This window comes from Peromyscus eremicus, chromosome 1 (genome assembly GCF_949786415.1).
Source record: "Peromyscus eremicus chromosome 1, PerEre_H2_v1, whole genome shotgun sequence".
NCBI classification, from domain to species: Eukaryota; Metazoa; Chordata; class Mammalia; order Rodentia; family Cricetidae; genus Peromyscus; species Peromyscus eremicus.
Genome location: NC_081416.1, coordinates 167,417,057 through 167,434,644, shown reverse-complemented (window position 1 = coordinate 167,434,644; position 17,588 = coordinate 167,417,057). Strand labels below are relative to the sequence as shown.

The following is a 17,588-nucleotide window of genomic DNA, read 5'->3' as shown; positions in this document are numbered from 1 at the left end:
GGGGTAGCCTATGGAAACAGTGACAAGGGATGCCTGTAGTCCTTCTGAAAAGCAATTCAACAATACACAAAAAAGTGTCTGTCTGTCTGTCTGTCTGTCTTTAAGGGCTGGGGACAGAACCCATGGGCTCACATACACTAGGCAATTGTTCTACCACTGAGCTACATTTCCAGCCTTCATCCAGTCTTTATTTTAAAGACAGGGTCTCGCTGTGTAGCTCTGGCTGGTCTGGTACTGGCTGCGTAGACCAGGCTGGCCCGAAACCTAGAGATCCATCTGTCTGCTCTGCTGGGGTTAACGGTGTGTACCACTAATGCTCTACTAACTGCTCATTCTATTCAGAGCAGAGCATCCTCCTAGAAAAAAATAAGAGGCTGGGAATGGTGGTGCATGTCTGTACTCTCAGCATGCAGGAAGTAGAGGTAGAGGATCAAGAGTTCAAGGCCATCCTCAGCAAGTTCTAAGGCCAGCCTGGACTATGTGAGACTATACCTAAAAAATGAATTAAAAATCAGGTGTGGAGGCACACACCTTTAATCCCAGCACCCGGGAGGCAGAGGCAGGTGGATCTCTGTGAGTTTGAGGCCAGCCCACTCTACAGAGTGAGTTTCAGGACAGCCAGGGATATGTAGACAGACCTTGTCTCAAAAAACCAAAAAGGAAGAAAGAAAAGAATCTGAGAGTAGTGACTGGCACCTGTAGCCTAGGCTACTCCTGAGGCTGAGGCAAGAGGATGACTTGAGTCCAGGAATTGGAGGTTTACATGGACAGCATAGCAAGACCCCATCTCAAAGAAAACATTAAAGGAAGAGAGAAAGGGAGTGATGGGAAGGAAGAAACAGGGCTGCAGAGATAGCTTAGAGGTTAAGAACACTGGCTGCTTCTGTAGGGGACCCAAGTTCAATTCCCAGCACCCACATGGCATCTCTTGCCTGTTCGTAACTCCAATTCCAGAGGATTCAGCGCCCTCTTCCGGCTTTCATAGGCCACCGGGCACCAGATACACACATGCAGGCAAATACTCATTTTTTTAAAAAAAAAATCTATTTAAAATCCTAAATAAGTAAAAGAAATAAATAGGTATCTACATGTCAATTGCAGCCATGTAACATTCTGTTTAGGTTTTAAAAATCAGGCACTATTTTGGGCCTTCCTCACTGGCACAGCTTCTTTTCTTTCAGATTGATAATATCCACTGTTGGCAAGCGCTCAGGAAACTTGACATTCTCCTGCACTTTGGGTGGGAATATAAATTGGCGGAACCTTTCCGAACAGCCATTTGGCAGTGTATACTTCAAAACAATTCCTATTCTTTGACCCAGTCCTCCTACTTCTCAGAGTGTATCCCTCAGGAACATCCCCACAAACCCACAGGCCAAGTTCAGAGGGGCAGTGGCTGTGCCAGTGAAGACTGGAAGCCACCCAGCCAGCCATCAATAGAGGACAGGCTTCATAACTCACGCTCCAGCCATACATGGAATCCCCCAGCCTCCCTTTCAATTTCAAACAAACACTGGCATCCGAACGTAATTCTTCTGTCTCACCCTGACCACTGCATGGTGGAAACAGGATGAACCATCCATTCGGCTGGTCCAGCCCAACCCCAGGCATCTGATTCCCTCCCATGCACATCCAGTCTGGAGCACACCTGCCACCTGCCATGCTAGCCCAGGCCGTGTCTTCCAGGTCGGAACCTCCACCCATCCAACAATCTCCCACACGAGCTATCTGTCTCTTCTCTTTCCCCATAGTGGCTGTTCCTCAAGAGAAGAGCCAGACTACACACTTCCCCCCTAGCAATTTAAAAGACGCAAGCGGTTTGTCTGTTCAGTAAGTCCTGGGCCATGAAAAGAAATGTTGAGATGGCTTGGTGGTTAGTAAAGGTGCTGGCTGCCAAGCCTGCGGACCTGAGTTCGATCCCTGGAACCTATGCAGTGGAAAGAGAAAACTGACTTCCACTTGTGTGCCATGGCATCCATGTACACACACACACACACATACACACACACACAGGCGCACACACACACACACACACACACACACACACACACAAAGTTTTTTAAGCCAGGCGGTGGTGGCACACGCCTTTAATCCCAGCACTCGGGAGGCAGAGGCAGGCGGATCTCTGTGAATTCAAGGCCAGCCTGGGCTACAAAGTGAGTTCCAGGAAAGGCGCAAAGCTACACAGAGAAACCCTGTCTCGAAAAACCAAAAAAGTTTTTTAAAAAAGTACTGTGGTACTGATATCTGTGATAATGTAGATGACCCTCAAAAACAACATGCTAAGAGGCTGGAGAGATGGCTCAGCGACCAAGAGCACCTGCCGCTCTTCCTGGGTTCAGTCCTAGCACCACACCCCTTGGTGGCTCACAATCAGTTGTACCTCTAGTTCTAGGGGGATCTCATGCCCTCCACAGGGATTGCATGTGGTGCACAGACATACAGGCAGGCAAAATAAACAAAAACATTTAAAAATAAATAAATAAATAAATAAATAAATAAATAAATAAATAAAAGCAGAATGAAAGAAACCAGACTCAAAAGTCCGTATGTTGGATGACCTCACTTATATGGAGTATCTGTAATAGGTAACTCCATAGAGATGGAGAGTACATTGGTCTCCAAGGCTGGAGGGGGGGGCGGCGTATGGGGAGCAATTACTTAATGAGTCCGGGGGTTTATTTTTCCCCAAAGGTTATGAAGATACTTTGGAATTAGACAGAGGTGGTGGTGGCACAGCAATGAACGATGAACGTGTTAGATGGCAGGTAACTGCACTTTTGTTGTTTGAGACAGGGTCTTACCACGTAGCCCAGGCTGCAATTTATGACTTTCCTCAGCTTAAATGCTAGGATTACAAGCAGGGTTGCAATTACTACCGTGCCTGGTTGAAGTGTACCCTCTGGAATGATTACTCTTGGGTTGGAGAGATGGTTCAGTGGTTAAGAGCACTTACTACTCTTACAGAGGACCAGGGTTTGGTCCATGACGGCTCAACCATCCCTCACTGCAGTTCCAGAGGCTCCATCATCGCCCTCTTCTGGCCTCTGTGGTAACTGCACACATAATGCGCTAACATACACCCAGGCAAGATGCTCAAATATATAAAATAAAATTAAAAAATTAAAATGGTGGCTCACACCTTTAATCCCAGCACTCGAGAGGCAGAGGCAGGCGGATCTCTGTGAGTTCGAGGCCAGCCTGGGCTACAGAGTGAGTTCCATGACAGCCAGGGCTGTTACACAGAGAACCCCTGTCTGGAAAAATGAACCAAAACAAAACAAAACTATTTTAATTTAATTTTTTTTTGAGACAAGGTTTCTTTGTGTAATAAAATGGTTATTGTTGAGCTGGACACCTGGGAGCCTGAGGCAGGAATATCTAGATTTCAAAGTAAACCTGGGTATGAGATCCTGTCTCAAAAAACAAACAAAGCTGGGGGCAGCGAGATGGCTCAGTGAGTAACTTTGCTTCCCACTGAGCCTGACAATGACAGTGTGATGCATGGGACCCACAAGACAGAAGGAGAGGACAGGCTCCTACAAGCTGGCCTCTGACCTCCGACACGCTGTAGTGTGGGTGCATCTGTGCACCCCACCCCCACAGTAAGCAAATGTTGAAAACAACTAAAAAACAGATAAAATATCTAACCTTGTCATATATGAAAGAGAAAAGAGGACCTAGGAGTGGCAGCACAAGTCTTTAATCTCAGCACTCGGGAGGCAGAGGCAGGGGGATCTCTGAGTTCGAGGCTAGCCTGGTCTACAGAGCGAGTTCCATGACAGCCAGGGCTCTGTTACACAGAGAAAACCTGTCTTAAACAAAACAAAACAACAACAGAAATAATAAATAAAAAATGATGCATGGGCCAGCAAGATGGCTCAGCTGGTAAAGGTGCTTGCGGACAAACCAAATGATGTGCATCCAGTCCCCAGGACCTGACTAGTGCAAGAGGAGAACTATCTTCTACAAAATGTCCTCTGACCTTCATGTGTGTGCCATGGCACACCAAACCAAAGTTTTAAAAATGTAATTAAATATTTTTAAAATGAGATAAATCTATGTATACAGACAAAAAAAAATGTCAATAGGCTAGGCACGGTGGCACCCACCTTTAACTCCAGCACTAGGGAGGTGCAGGCAGATGGAGCTCTGTGAGTTAGAGGTCAGCCTGGTCTACACAATGAGATTCTGGGGTGGCGGGGAAGCCACAAACACCCAAGTTAAGGCCAAAGTGAAAAGCAGCAGATTACACAGCATTACGTGTAATGTGATACCATTTTTGCAAAAATAAAAGTTGTAAATACATAACTGGGTGTGGTTGTATATACCTATTATCCCACCACTAGGGCGGTGGAAGTGGGAGAAACAAGAATTCACGGTTGTCCTTGACTACACAATGAGTTCCAAGCCAGCTTGGCTACATGAGATTCAATTTGAAAACAAATTAATATATGTTAGTGAATTAAAGGAAAATGACTGGGAAATCTCCCCCGCATCCTGGCTGTCTCTGAGGCGTGACAGCACTGTCCCTGCACAGCCACACTGAATGTTCCTGCTACTCTTTCCAATGTCAGACCACTCTGTGTCACACATTCGAACCAGGGCAAACAAAGGGACTGTGTTTGTGTTTTGTTTCTGTAGTACTGGAAGATGGAACCTAGAACCCAGAGCCAAGATTGTGCAAGTGAAGCTCTCTACCGCTGATCTAGCTGCACCCCCAGTCACATGGCTCCCCTTCCCCCTCCCAACAGCCCTGACTGTCCTGGAACTCTGATCTTGCCTTGGCCTTCTGAGTGCTAGAATTATAGGTATGCATCACCATTTGTGACTGTGAGATGGTGCTTTGTTTTTGTTTTTAATTCTTATTTCATGTGTATGGGTGCTCTGCCTGCACGTATGTCAGCACCACGGGTACACCTGGTGCCATCGGAGGACAGAGAGGATGCTGGATGTCCTGGGACTGCAATTGTAGATAGTTCAGAGCCATCGTGTGGGTGCTGGAAATCGAACCTGGGTCCTCTGGAAGAGCAGCCAGTGCTCTTAGCTGCTGAGCCACCTCTTTGGCCCCAAGATGATGGTTTTGTAGGCACATAAAAGCTATCTTATGGCAATAATCCTTTTCAATTCTGCACCTACCTATCCAACTTTTTTTTTTGTTTGTTTGTTTTTTGTTTTTGTTTTTTTTGTTTTTCAAGACAGGTTTTCTCTGTAGCTTTGCGCCTTTCCTGGAACTCATTCTGTAGCCCAGGTTGGCCTCGAACTCACAGAGATCTGCCTGCCTCTGCCTCCTGAGTGCTGGGATTAAAAGCATGCACCACCACCGCCCGGCATATCCAACTTTCTTAACACATTGACTTTGTTTGAACTAAAAACCCAATACAGGAGAGTATTTACAAATACCAGTCCAGGGGACTTGGTGCAGTCTCTGGAGACAGGGTGGGTTGGAAACTGTAAGCAAACTGGAATTAGCTACAGTGTGTTTGAAGAACACCGTGTGCTTGCACATGCAGAGATGGGTAACAGCTCTCCAGACCCCTGGAGAGAGTCAACTGTTCACTTGTTCCGCATCAGCTTATAGGGTTCCTGCCCCTCGTGTATGATGTCCAAAGTGATGTGGACATTGTCTTGGTTATGACAGCATGTGTGCTGATCTCATTGGTCCCTCAAAGATGCCCCTCCAAGTTAGGGGTACACTAAGACTCAACTCAGATGGGCAGCTGCCTGTCTGCAGGCCACACGACCTGCAAGGAGCAAATCCAGTTCAAACCAGGGTTACCTGACTCCACAGGCAATGTCCTAACACCCTTTGTTACACATACCCCACTGACCATGACATCAGCAGTGAGCACCAATGTGCTATGGCCTGCCTTACAAATGCTCCCATTTAATCCAAAGTTCTGTGAGAGAAAAAAACATTGTACTATTTCCAAAGGGGAAACTGAGGATCAGGGAGATGTGGTGGCTTGCCAGGAATCCCGCAGGATCCCCTCCCCTAGAGCCTGGGCTCACCAGCCAGCTGTTAACCTTTCTGTCACTGTCATGGATGTCACAGTGGACCCCAGACTTCTATTGGGAATCAGAGAACTGGCTCCCCAAGCTGCCCTGGGTGCCAGAAGCTCACAGCTCTGTCAATGGAAGACAACCCCTTGACCAAGGTCCTGATGCTCCCTCAGGGTAGCTCACAGCCCAAGATGTGTCTATCAGGAGTATAAAGGCCTCAAGGCAGGCTTCAGGGAGGATGTCCTTGGCCAGCTCAGCTCTTCAACTTCCCTTGGGATGAGGAGCAGGCACAACTGTATCAGAGCTCAACTCCTTGCTCCCTCAATCCAAGCCCTCTGCCTCCCGAGGCTGACCTAAGATGTCTGGTCTACCTTTTAGGGCCAGGAAAGCTTTATCTTAAAGCCCCGTGGCTTTGGCCGAAGCAAACAGCAAAAGGTCAGACCTGCACTGTAGAGACTGTGAACAAACTGGCATAGAATGACCCAAGGTGAGGCAGCTGGTGAGGAGGCCAGCAAGACGCTAGCAGGGCTGGGGATGTCATTCAGTTGGCAGAGGGCTGGTCTAGCATGCACGAGGTCCTGAGTTCGACTCCCCAAGGGGAAAGCTAGGTGAGTCCCAGGCCAACCTGGGATACATGAGACTTTGTCTAAGGAAAGGAGGGAGGGAGGGAACGATGGTCCCCAGCAGTGGCCACTGGGTGTGATAAATGGACCAGACTCTGAGAATGACCAAGGATCCCAGGTTGGGGGCAGGACATGCCAGTGCACTGTGCTGTCTTCCATCTGAAAGTCATTCTCCAGCTTGAGACCAGCCTGTTAGGATGCCCACTCTGGCTCACCCTGTCACTAAACCCCGTGGCCTCCCTGCTTTTGAGGTGAATACTTCCCTCACTGTGAGGCTACAGGAATGGGAAGCTTGGACAAAGACCCGAAGGAACATTTGATCAGCCACAGCAAACACTGTCCTGGTTGCTCTAGGCTTCCCGAGTACTTGCTGGGAAGATGGCTGCGGCCCTGGGAGTTGAGACATATCCCCATGCTGCCGAGCCCCAGGACTCTAGCTGGCAAGAGGCTGGCGATGCTCCGGAGTTAAGTAACAACTGGAAAGCTGCCAGCAGATGGTGTGAAGTCAACCAGGGGCAGTTACTGCTGTTGGGTGATGTGGTAAGGACTCCCACGTGGCTCTGCAGGCCTGGCCACGCCACAGCAGGCAGCACAGACTCAGCGGGACCCAGTCTCAGTCTCTTTGCGCTCCCAGCCTGATTCTCCTCCACTGGTCTCTCTGTAAATGTCGACAGCTGCCCCAGCCAGACACAGGGAGATACCGCCACATTCTCCCCCCCACCCCGACCCCTCCGCCTGAGTTTACCAAGTCCTTCCTCCCCTTGTCTCCACTACACTCCAACCCCTGGCCCACCAAACCCTCTACAGTCTTTACTTTGGTCCTCAGGCTGGCCTATACTCTCTCCCACTCGAATCAGCTTGATCTGCTACGGTTCGCACTCTTTGACCCGCCCACTCAGGGCAAGGCCGGGACTGCCTTGGTTATTCCAGGGCAAAGCAGAGAGCCTGGCACACAGTAGGTGCTTGATAAATACCAGCTGGCTGGCAAATGGATGAATGCGTGCATGGGCTGACCATGCTGAGAAGGGTAAGAACAGCCACAGGACAGGTCACGGGCAGGTGGCACCTCTGCCTACCAGGCCTTGCCCCAAGTCTTTTATATAGATTTATTCATTTGCTGCTCACAGCCAGGCTGCGGGCCACACGGGCAATCACAGCAGAAGCAAGACTGGAAAGGACCCAGCTGTGCCATAACCAGGTACCGTGATCTCAGACACCAAATCTTTGTGCTCACCTGGTGAGGCCAGAGCCACCAAGATGAAGATCTGCCTGGGGCCAGTAAGATGGCTCAGTGGGTAAAGCCTAAATTCCTAAGTTGCCCCAGAGCCCACGTGGTGGAAAGGGACAACCAACTCCTATGAGATCTGAACCTGGGGTAGGTTCAGGACCACCAGCTTTGGGCCTCCTCCACTCTGCTCAGGCCCCCTTTCCAGGGATGAAAGTCTTAACACCCACTCTGGGGGTAAAAGCTTTCAAATCAGCTGGCGGCATCAGGGGACCGTCCGTGCCTTGGGGCTTGCCTGCAGGCTGGAGTGGGGGGACCAAGCAGCCGGGACTCAGGCCCCCACCTCTGCCTCCCCCGAGAAGCTCTGCTTGTCTGGGCTTCTGAAGAGGCTATCAATGGGAGAAAAAGTTCTGCCATTCAAATAACTTTAGAAAATCAGTGCCCTGAGGGATAAATGTCCTTGTCTAACAAAGAGCCCTGCTAGTGTCTATCTGGATGACATTCAGAGGCTCCAAAGTAGGCAGTTCTCTCTCTCAGGAGAGACAGGAGGGTGAGCCTAGGCGAGTCCAATGTCAAGGCGGACCTCACTGCAGTCTCCTGCTCTGTCCACACACATATTTTTGCATAGCCTTGCCTCTCTCTGTTTGCCCACCTGGTTTTCTCTGGAATAAAAAACAAAACCTGCAAGGGGTTGGGGATGTGTCTCAGTTGATAGAGTGTTTTTCTAGCATGCACAAAGCCCTGGGTTCAATCCCCAGCATCTCCCGTAAACTGGGCATGGTGGCAAATGCCAGTGAATGCTGGCACTTGGGAGGTGGAGGCAGGACGTTCAGGGTCATCTTCAGCTACAAACTGAGTTAAAGGGCAGCCTGAAGTGGCGCGTGGTGGCGCATGCCTTTAACCCAGCACTCGGGAGGCAAAGGCAGGCAGATCTCTGTGAGTTTGAGGCCAGCCTGGTCTACAGAGCGAGTTCCAGGACAGCCAGAGCTACACAGAGAAACCCTGTCTCAGGGGAAAAAAAAAAAAAAAAAAAAAGAGCAGCTTGAGCTGCCGAGACTTCCGTATGCACGCACACACGTGCACCCACAGCCAGCCATAGCCACACATGTGTGACCAGACACATACAAAAATACGCATCCATGAGCACACAAATGAAAAATGGAGAAAGAAAACTCCAGTCTCCTGTTTTCTGACAAGTGGCGCATGATGAACTGGTCTGTGTTGTCTGAGACCCTCACCACAGTCCTGTCCAGGATCATCCCTGTCTTGGGGAAGGGGTAAAGTGGGCCTCAGAGTAGAGAAAAGATCCATCCAAGGACTCCAGTCCAGGTTGGTCTGACTCCAGCATATTCTTTCCACTGTGCCCTTGCCTCCCACCTCTCACTGCCTGCCTCTCCTCCCTCCTTACCTTCATCCAAGCACTTCCCACGCACTGGCAGGCCCAGCTGGCTCACCCAGAATGCTTCAGTCTGAGGGCTCCACCTCTGTAAGCGATGTTCCCTTTGCTCCTCAGTACCTCCCTCACCTCCAGACTTCTTCATGCCTTTGCTTTTTTTGAGGGGGGTGGTTTTTGAGACAGGGTCTCATTGTGCAGCCCTGGCTGGTCTGAAACTCACCACGAGATTGGCATTGGTAATCCTCCTGCCTCGGATCCCTGTCTACTGTGATTATAGGTGTGTGCCACTGTGAGGTGTTTTGTTTTTTTGTTTTTTTGTTTGTTTGTTTGTTTTGTGAGACAGGGTCTTGCCCTGCAGCCTGGGTTAGCATTAAACCTATGATCTTCCCTCTCAGCCTTCCATGTGATCAGATGACAGATGTGTCCCCAGAGCCTGACTTCCTGTCAGCTCCCCCACACACACACAAACTCATCACTTCAGGCAGCAGCATCTCTTTGGGGAGACCCTGAGCACTGAGTTAGAGTCAGGGGTCTGCTCTGGGCCTCTCCATCAGAAACCACTGTGGTCACTTGCTTCCTCGACCCTAACAAGACTCTAAGTTCTTGGGGGCAAGGTCTCTGCTCACTGGATCCAGCACAGAGCAAGACACATAGTAGGTGCTCCACAAACACCTACTGAGGAAAGGTGGGCGTCAACAGACAGCTCTGTTTTTCTGTTTAGTTGGTTTTGCAACAAGGTCTCAGGTGACATAACCCAGGCTGGCCTCAAGCTTGCAATGGAACCAAGAATGACCTTGAATGCTCCTGCCTCCAGCTCTCAAGTGCTGGGATTACAGGCATGCACCACCACACCTGCTTTATATGGATTGAACCCAGGGCCTCATGCACGCTATACAAGCACTCTACCAACTGGGCCACATTCCTAGCCCCAGAAGACAACTCTTGGGGCCTGAAGTGTGCCAGGCCTCCCTGATGGTGCTGGGCAGAGAGCAGTCCTCGCTCTTGGCCTTGCTTCCTACTGGAAGCTTCTCTTGACGACTTCAGGCTCCTACCTGACTCCTACCCCACGTCACAGTCATTCACTCATCAAACCTCTGAGTGTAAGAGGAGCGTCTGGCAAAAACACAGGAGGTAACACAATGCCATGCTTTTCCTACTTGGCCCCGAGACACAGGGGGCCAAGGTAACTAGCACACCATCAACCTTTGGCCCATTTCTTTTGCTTTGTGCTGATCTGGCCCCACCTCCCCTTCCTCCTTCCCCAGCCCCCTGCCAGCCGTACCCGGTTGATGAGCTCGCCAACCATGCCTGTCCAGGAGCCATTTGGCTCCGGTGCCCCGTACAGTCCATCCTCCACCAACCGCAGGCGGTATCGGAAGCGCAGCAGCTCAGCCAGCTCCCGGAGCATGTCCACGCAGAATCCCTCGAAGCGCTCGTTCCCTGACAAGGCCTGAAAGTTGGGCCGGCGCATGACATACGGGTTCTCCTGGATGGGCAAGAGAGAGCAGGGGTCAGAGATTGAGAACTTGGGGGCTCAGTCAAGGATCCTAGGGTCCAGGACCCAAGAGGGATGGATGACAGGCCCCCTACACGTGCCTTCGCCTTTTCTGTTTTATTTGTTTGTTATTGTGTGTACATGACATGAGTGTACACGTGTGTGAGGAGGTCAGAGGAAACTCTGGGTGTCATTCCTCAGGAGCCTTGATCTTTCCTTCTTTTCTTTCCTTTTTTTTTTTTTTTTAAATTTTATATGCATGATGTTTTGCCTCCATGTGTCTCTCTGTGTACCATGTACATGCCTGCTGCCAGCAAAGGCAAGAAAGTGGTGTTGGAGCCTCTGGAACTCAGATGGTTGTGAGCCACCATGTAGGTGCTGGGAACTGAACCCCTGCCCTCATAACTGCTGAGCCATCAGCCCTCCCATGCACCTTGTTTTTTCTTTTTCCCTTGCTGTTGTTGTTGTTGTTTTCTTGAGACAGTGTCTCTCATTGGCCCCAAATAGGTAGAGTAAACTGGGCAGACTAGCCAGCAAGCCCCCCCCCACTTGCACACACACACACACACACACACACACACACACACACACACGATCTGCCTGACTCTGCCTCCCACGCATTAGGATTACAAGCCAGACTGAGCCTCTCCCTAGCCCCGTTTGTCAGTTTGTAAGACTTGGTCTCATGTTACCCAGGCTATATCTGAACCCAATGTATAGATAAGACTGACCTTGAACTTCTGATCCTCCTGCCTCTGCCCAAGGGCTCGAATTATGAGTGTGTGTGATCACACGTGGCTAATGCACACAGTCGTCGTTTAGAAATGCTATGAGCGGAAAAACAGGCCTGAAAGCTGAGGGGCTTTGGGGATGCATGCATGGGCTCTGCCACCCCCTTATCAGACCACAGGAAGACATGTGACTCTCTACAGCCAAGCTCAAGTTCACTGGGCTCCTGCCAAAATGCCTAGGAGAAAGTGGGGGAGGGTTTGAGGGGGACTCAGGCTGGGCTGGCATCAAATTAGAGTGGAGTTTTCAAGATTCTCTTCGGACACACCTTACCCAAATCATCCTTACCACATGCACAAGTACGCACATGACCCTATCCAGTCCCACCAAACATACATGGGTAGTTTCAACTTACAAGTTCTTCATTTTCTTCCCCACACACAGCCAGTAGTGCATCACTAGGCCAACTTTATGAGCCACCAATGGGCCCCATGAGAGTATCCCTCACCAGGATTTCACTCCAGCCCGAGCTGCCACGAGGCAGGCGGGCATGACACACCAGATGGTGAAATTGCAGGAGAATTTGGAAGCCTGGATTGTTTTGTAAAATCCCTTGATTATGAATGTTAGCAACTCATTCAAATTCTAATACCTTTTTTTTTTTCTTTCTTTCTTTTTTTTTTAAGGCCACATGAACACACCTGCCAGTTTGCAAATCTCTGGCCTTTTGCTATGTGGATGGTCTTTTGTAGGTGTTGTTTTAAGATTTTAAAATTTTATGCATATGGGTGTTTTGCCTGCCTGTACATCTGTGTACCACATACTTGCCTGGAACCTAAATAAGTCAGAAAAGGGCATTGGATCCCCTGGAACTGGAGTTATGGATGATTGTGTGACACCACGTGGGTGCTGGCAACCAAACTCAGGTCCTCTGCAAGAATGGCCAGTGCCCTTGGTTTGGTTTGGTTCTTTATGTAGACCAGGCTATCCTCAAACTCACTGAGATCCTCCTGCCTCTGCCACCTGAGAACTGGGATTAAAGACAATGAACCTCAAACTCACAATCCTCCTGTCTCAGCTTTCCGAGCGCTGGGATTATAGACACAGGTGTCACCGTCAGTGGCCGCACTGAAGTTGACTTTTGAGAGTCACAAGTAGACTTTACCGATCTCAGCATGACAAAGAAGCATGAAGGCAGAGCGCCTTCTGGAGTACCCACAGATCGAGGAAGTCTGGAGGCCATCGGATTAAACACGTAATTTGTCTCGGAGGCTATTGTCTAAATGGGTGGCAGGACAGTGTCCCTTCACACAAAAGAATTTAGGACTCAGAAAATACCCAGGAGAGAACTCTTTGGTAACAACATCTATGATGTTTGCCATGAGATAGACCCTTCCCTCCTTCCCTGTCCTGTGTGTATTCTTTAGATCACTTGACTTGAAGAAATTATTTATCATTAGCCAGGCAGTGGTGGTGCACACCTTTAATCCCAGCACTTGGGAGACAGAGGCAGGTGGATCTCTGTGAGTTCAAGGATGTGTGTGTGTGTGTGTGTGTGTGTGTGTGTGTGTGTATGTGTGTACACAATGGAGGACATGCACGCCACAGCACACATGTATAGGTCAGAGGACAACTCTATGGAGTCTGTTCCCTCCTTTCACCTTCACATGGGTTCCAGGGATCAAAGGTCATCGGCCTTTACAGCAAGCGCCTTCGGCTGCTGACCCCTCTCGCTGGCCCCAGATCATTTGGCTTTAAATCCTCACAGAAGTCTATAATAAAGGGAGTATTTTTAGACTTTTTTTTTTTCTTTGCAAAGCTGGGGATCGAATCCAGGGCCTGGGCATGCTAGGCAAGCACTCTACCTCTAAGCCACAACCCCAGCCCCTCACTGGGGGATTCTAGGCAGGGGCTCTACCACTGAGCCACACCCCCAGCCCCTCACTGGGGGATTCTAGGCAGGGGCTCTACCACTGAGCCACACCCCCAGCACCTCACTGGGGTATTTTAGACAAGCTCTCTACTGCTGAGCTACAGTCAACCCTCTTTTTAAGTTTTCATCTTAAAACAGGGCCTCGGTAACTTGCTCAGGCTGATCTTGAAGTCATACTTCAGACCAGAGGAGCCTTGAACGTGGGATTCTTCTGCCTCGGTGTCCCAAATAGCTGGGATGAAAGGCCTGTGCTTGTTTTTCATGCACATGTACTGGAGTTCAGAGAGGGCAGGTAGCAGAATCAGCTACCCTACTCTGCTGCCTCTTCCATCAGCAGGTGGAGGCCACTCTCTCACTTCTTGTGGTAGCTGGCTTGATGACTTGCCTTGACCAGATGAGGTAGAAATCAAGCCGGCCGAATTCTAGAGCCTCAGCCTTAAGAGCAATTCTGAGACCTCCATGTAAGTAAGGCCAGGGAAGCCTGCAGGAAGACAAGTGGACCAGGGATTGGAAGCTAAAAGGAGCACCCATGGATATTCTGGGCTTTTCACACTTCTTACCTACTAGATGTATGTAGCCAGTGAGCCCCAGGGTGGCAAGATGAGAACCACCAATCAACGCACAGAATCATGGGAAGTAACAGTTTTAGCCTCTTGAGTTTGGGGGGAAGTTTTCAAAAGGCCATAGACAGCCATTCTTCCCACAAGGCCAGGTTACATACCCCACAGGCCCTTGTGCTCTTAGACCAAATAAAGCTGAGGGACAACAGGACGGAGGGAGCTGGGGCTTCTCTCCTTCCCAAGCTGCTTCTCCAAATCCAAAATTGTGGAAGCGGGGATGGGAATGTGAGATAATACTAATAATAGCGGCGGCCGCTAGTGTTTCTCGTGGGCTTACAGTGTGACAGCTCTGTCAGTGTGGGAGGGTGGTATTATTACCTCTGTCTTACAGCTGAGGACACGGAGGGCCAGAGGAGCAGAGTCATAAGTCAGTGTGACCCCAAAGGCTCAAACCTCTGCTCTTTAAGCCCTATGCCAGACAGAGCTCAAGTGGACAGAGTGGGGGAGTGGACGTGGGAGAGCCGGACGGACTGGGGGAGCGGGAGAATCAGAGACAAGAGCCTATGCTGGGGCTGGGATTCTCCTGCCAGGTCAGAACACAGAGCAGGACACAGGTTAGGGGTAAGGCGTCCAGCCCAAGGCTGCCAGCCAAATCAGAGCAAAGAGAAGGAGAGAGAGCATAGGTCTGAGACCAACCCAAGACTGCACACATCCAAGCCCTGTTTCTTCCCGTGTGCCAAGCCCACCTCCAAATCAAAGAGTGAGGGGCCTGGGCTCGGGGTCTGTCTCCAGCAGTCTGAGCTTATAAAGAGGATGAAAAAGGAAGCCTAGCACACAACTGGGGACAACAGTCAGGACACGAGACTTCAACTTACAGCCCTGGCACTCAACGAAAGAGCCAAAGTTCCCTTTCTTCCCGACCCCCTCCTTCTCTTCCCATATAGGATTGAACCCAAGATTCCCACTGAGCAATGCCTCCAGTACTCTATTTGTTTGTTTGTTTGTTTGAGACAGAGTCTCACTAAATTGTAGCCCAGGCTGTCCTTGAAGTCACTCTGTAGCCCAGGCTGGCCTTGAACCTGTGATCCTCCCAGTGGTTCTCAAGGAGGCTCTTTCAAGACACTACTGTCTGAGAAGCCCAGTGCTGGAACAGGCTAAGGATGCTTTGGAGCCCAGTCCTAAGAATGGATGAGCATCTATGCAAAGAAACACGGGTCCAAGAGCAAAGACTGCATCAGGGCTCAGGGTGGGAACAAAGACCTAATTTGGAACAAGTTAGAGAGATCATCAGTGTCATAAAAGGATCCCAGGCAACTACTAAAATAGCAAGGTCTGTAAGATATATTAAGAGGGAAAACCCACTAGCTACAGAACAACCTGTACAATGTGCTATTCTCTGTGAAAGAAAGAGCTGGGATGTGCTTATACACAGGCGTTTCTGGAAGGCTGCTGGCCTCCGAGAAAGAAAAATGAGGGGCCAGAGAGGGATGGAGGCTAATTTTGTCCTTATTAACTCTAGGGTTTGGTTTGGTTTTGAGACAGGTTCTCACTCTGCAGTTCTGGCTGGCCTGGAACTCACTGTATAGACCAGGCTGGCCTCAGATTCACAGAGATCCAACTGCCTCTACCTCCTAAATGCTGGGCTTAAAGATGTAAGCACCCCCCCCCCACTGCACACACACACACACACACACACACACACACACACACACACACACACACTGTCCTTATTAACTCTTTATGGAAGTCCTATTTTCCCCCCTTGGTTTGAATTATCTTCTGTCCCCTAAACAATGCCATGAATTTTTTGTTTTGTTTAAGGTAAGACCTCATGCTGTGCCTTCAACTCCTTCTGCCCAGTTCTGGGATTACAGGTGTGCACCACCACACCGCAAAGGGTTAAAGTGGGTGGAGCTATGGTAAAGGGCCCATTGTGCAAGTGTGCGATCCTTAGCATGCATCCATGTAAACCCAGAAGTGGCATTAGACATTTGTAAGCCCAGTGCAAGGAAAGTGTCGGGGGTAGAGATGGCAGACCAGGGGTCAGGGCGAGGTCTCTGTGGCCAATCTAGCAAAACAGCAAGTTCCACACTGGAGAGTGAGAGAGAGATGGGGGAGAGGATGAGAGGGGTGGGGGTGGGGGAGGATGAGAGGGATGTGTGTGTGTGTGTGTGTGTGTGTGTGTGTGTGAGAGAGAGAGAGAGAGAGAGAGAGAGAGAGAGAGAGAGAGAGGAGAGGATGAGAGGGATGTGTGTGTGTGTGAGAGAGAGACAGAGACAGAGAGAGACAGAGAGAGAGAGAGAGAGAGAGCGCTTTTTCAAAACAAGATAGAGGGCTAGCAAGGAGAGACTCAACTTCCACATGTTTGCTTCTGACCTCCACAACGGCACTGTGGAATCCCTGTGAGCAAACACACATACTGGAGCCCTTTTGCCCTCCAGGAATGAAATAAAATAAAATAAGATAGAGGGGCTGGCAAGATGGCTTAGAGGGAAAAGCAAGAACCCATATAAAAAGCCAGATGTGGCCAGGGTGGTAGCACCTGCCTTTAATCCCAGCATTCGGGAGGCAGAGGCAGGTGGATCTCTGTGAGTTCCAGGCCAGCTTGGTCTACAGAGTGAAATCCAGGACAGCCAGGGATACACAGAGGAACCCTGTCTCAAAAACAATAACAACACAAAGAGCCAGATGTGATGGCCGGAATCTGGAATCTCAGCACCCCTACAGCAGGGGTGGGCTGGGGTAAGGAGTGGACCAGAGGCAGACCTGACTAGAAGCTCACAGGCTAGCGTACACAGAACAGCAACAGAAACAGGAGAGACCCTGCCTCAAAACAAGATGAGAGGAGAAAATCAGTTCTCAAAAAGTTATCCCCTGAGCTCCACACATGGAAACATTAAAGAAACATTAAAACTGGTTCAAGGGGGCTAGTGAGAGGGCTCAGTGAGTAAAGGCACTTGCCACCAAGCCTAAAGACCTGAGTTCCATCCCTGGGACCCACATGGTGGAGGGAGAAAACCAACTCTAGTAAGTTGTACACATATGCATGTGCACACACACACACACACACACACACACACACACACACACACAGATAGAAACACACAGACACGTAGAGACACACACATTTACACAAAGGTCGATAAATACATGGAATCACTGGAATCACGGGGTCTCCTGTCACGTATGGGCCAGGCAGACACTCTACCGGTGAGCTACAGAGCCCCATGTTACTCTTTTACTCTGAGACAGGGTCTAAGTCGCTCAGGCTGGCCTTGAATTTACTCTGTAGTCACTTCAGAGTAGCTGGGCTCTCAGTCCTGGCTTTAAGCCTTTAATTTATTATTATTATTATTAATTGCTAGTGTGTGTGTGTGTGTGTGTGTGTGTGTGTGTGTGTGTGTGTGTGCATGGTGTGCACCTATGGAGGTCAGAGGACAGTTCTGGAGCCGGTCCTTCCCTTTCCCCTTCAGGTGGGTTCTGGGGCTTGAACTCTGGTCCTCAGGCTTGCCTGGCAAGTGCTTTACTTGCTGGGCTGCTTTAGCTATCTTGCTGGCCCAGCCTGAGATCTTTTTATGAGAAGATACAACTGAGAATGAAAAGGCAGGGCTGAAGCCATAGCTC

General features: G+C 49.8%; 1 protein-coding gene across 3 annotated transcripts in view; it reads right to left on the bottom strand.

Annotated features, from left to right (window-relative positions):
* Grik5 (glutamate ionotropic receptor kainate type subunit 5) overlaps window positions 1–17,588 on the bottom strand; it is a 62,712-nt gene that overhangs the window by 26,234 nt on the left and 18,890 nt on the right. For all 3 annotated transcript variants that reach the window (XM_059280066.1, XM_059280047.1, XM_059280055.1), the window contains one exon: window positions 10,530–10,733. In XM_059280066.1, coding sequence (XP_059136049.1) covers window positions 10,530–10,733 — 204 coding nt within the window. The remainder of the gene's footprint in view (window positions 1–10,529; window positions 10,734–17,588) is intronic.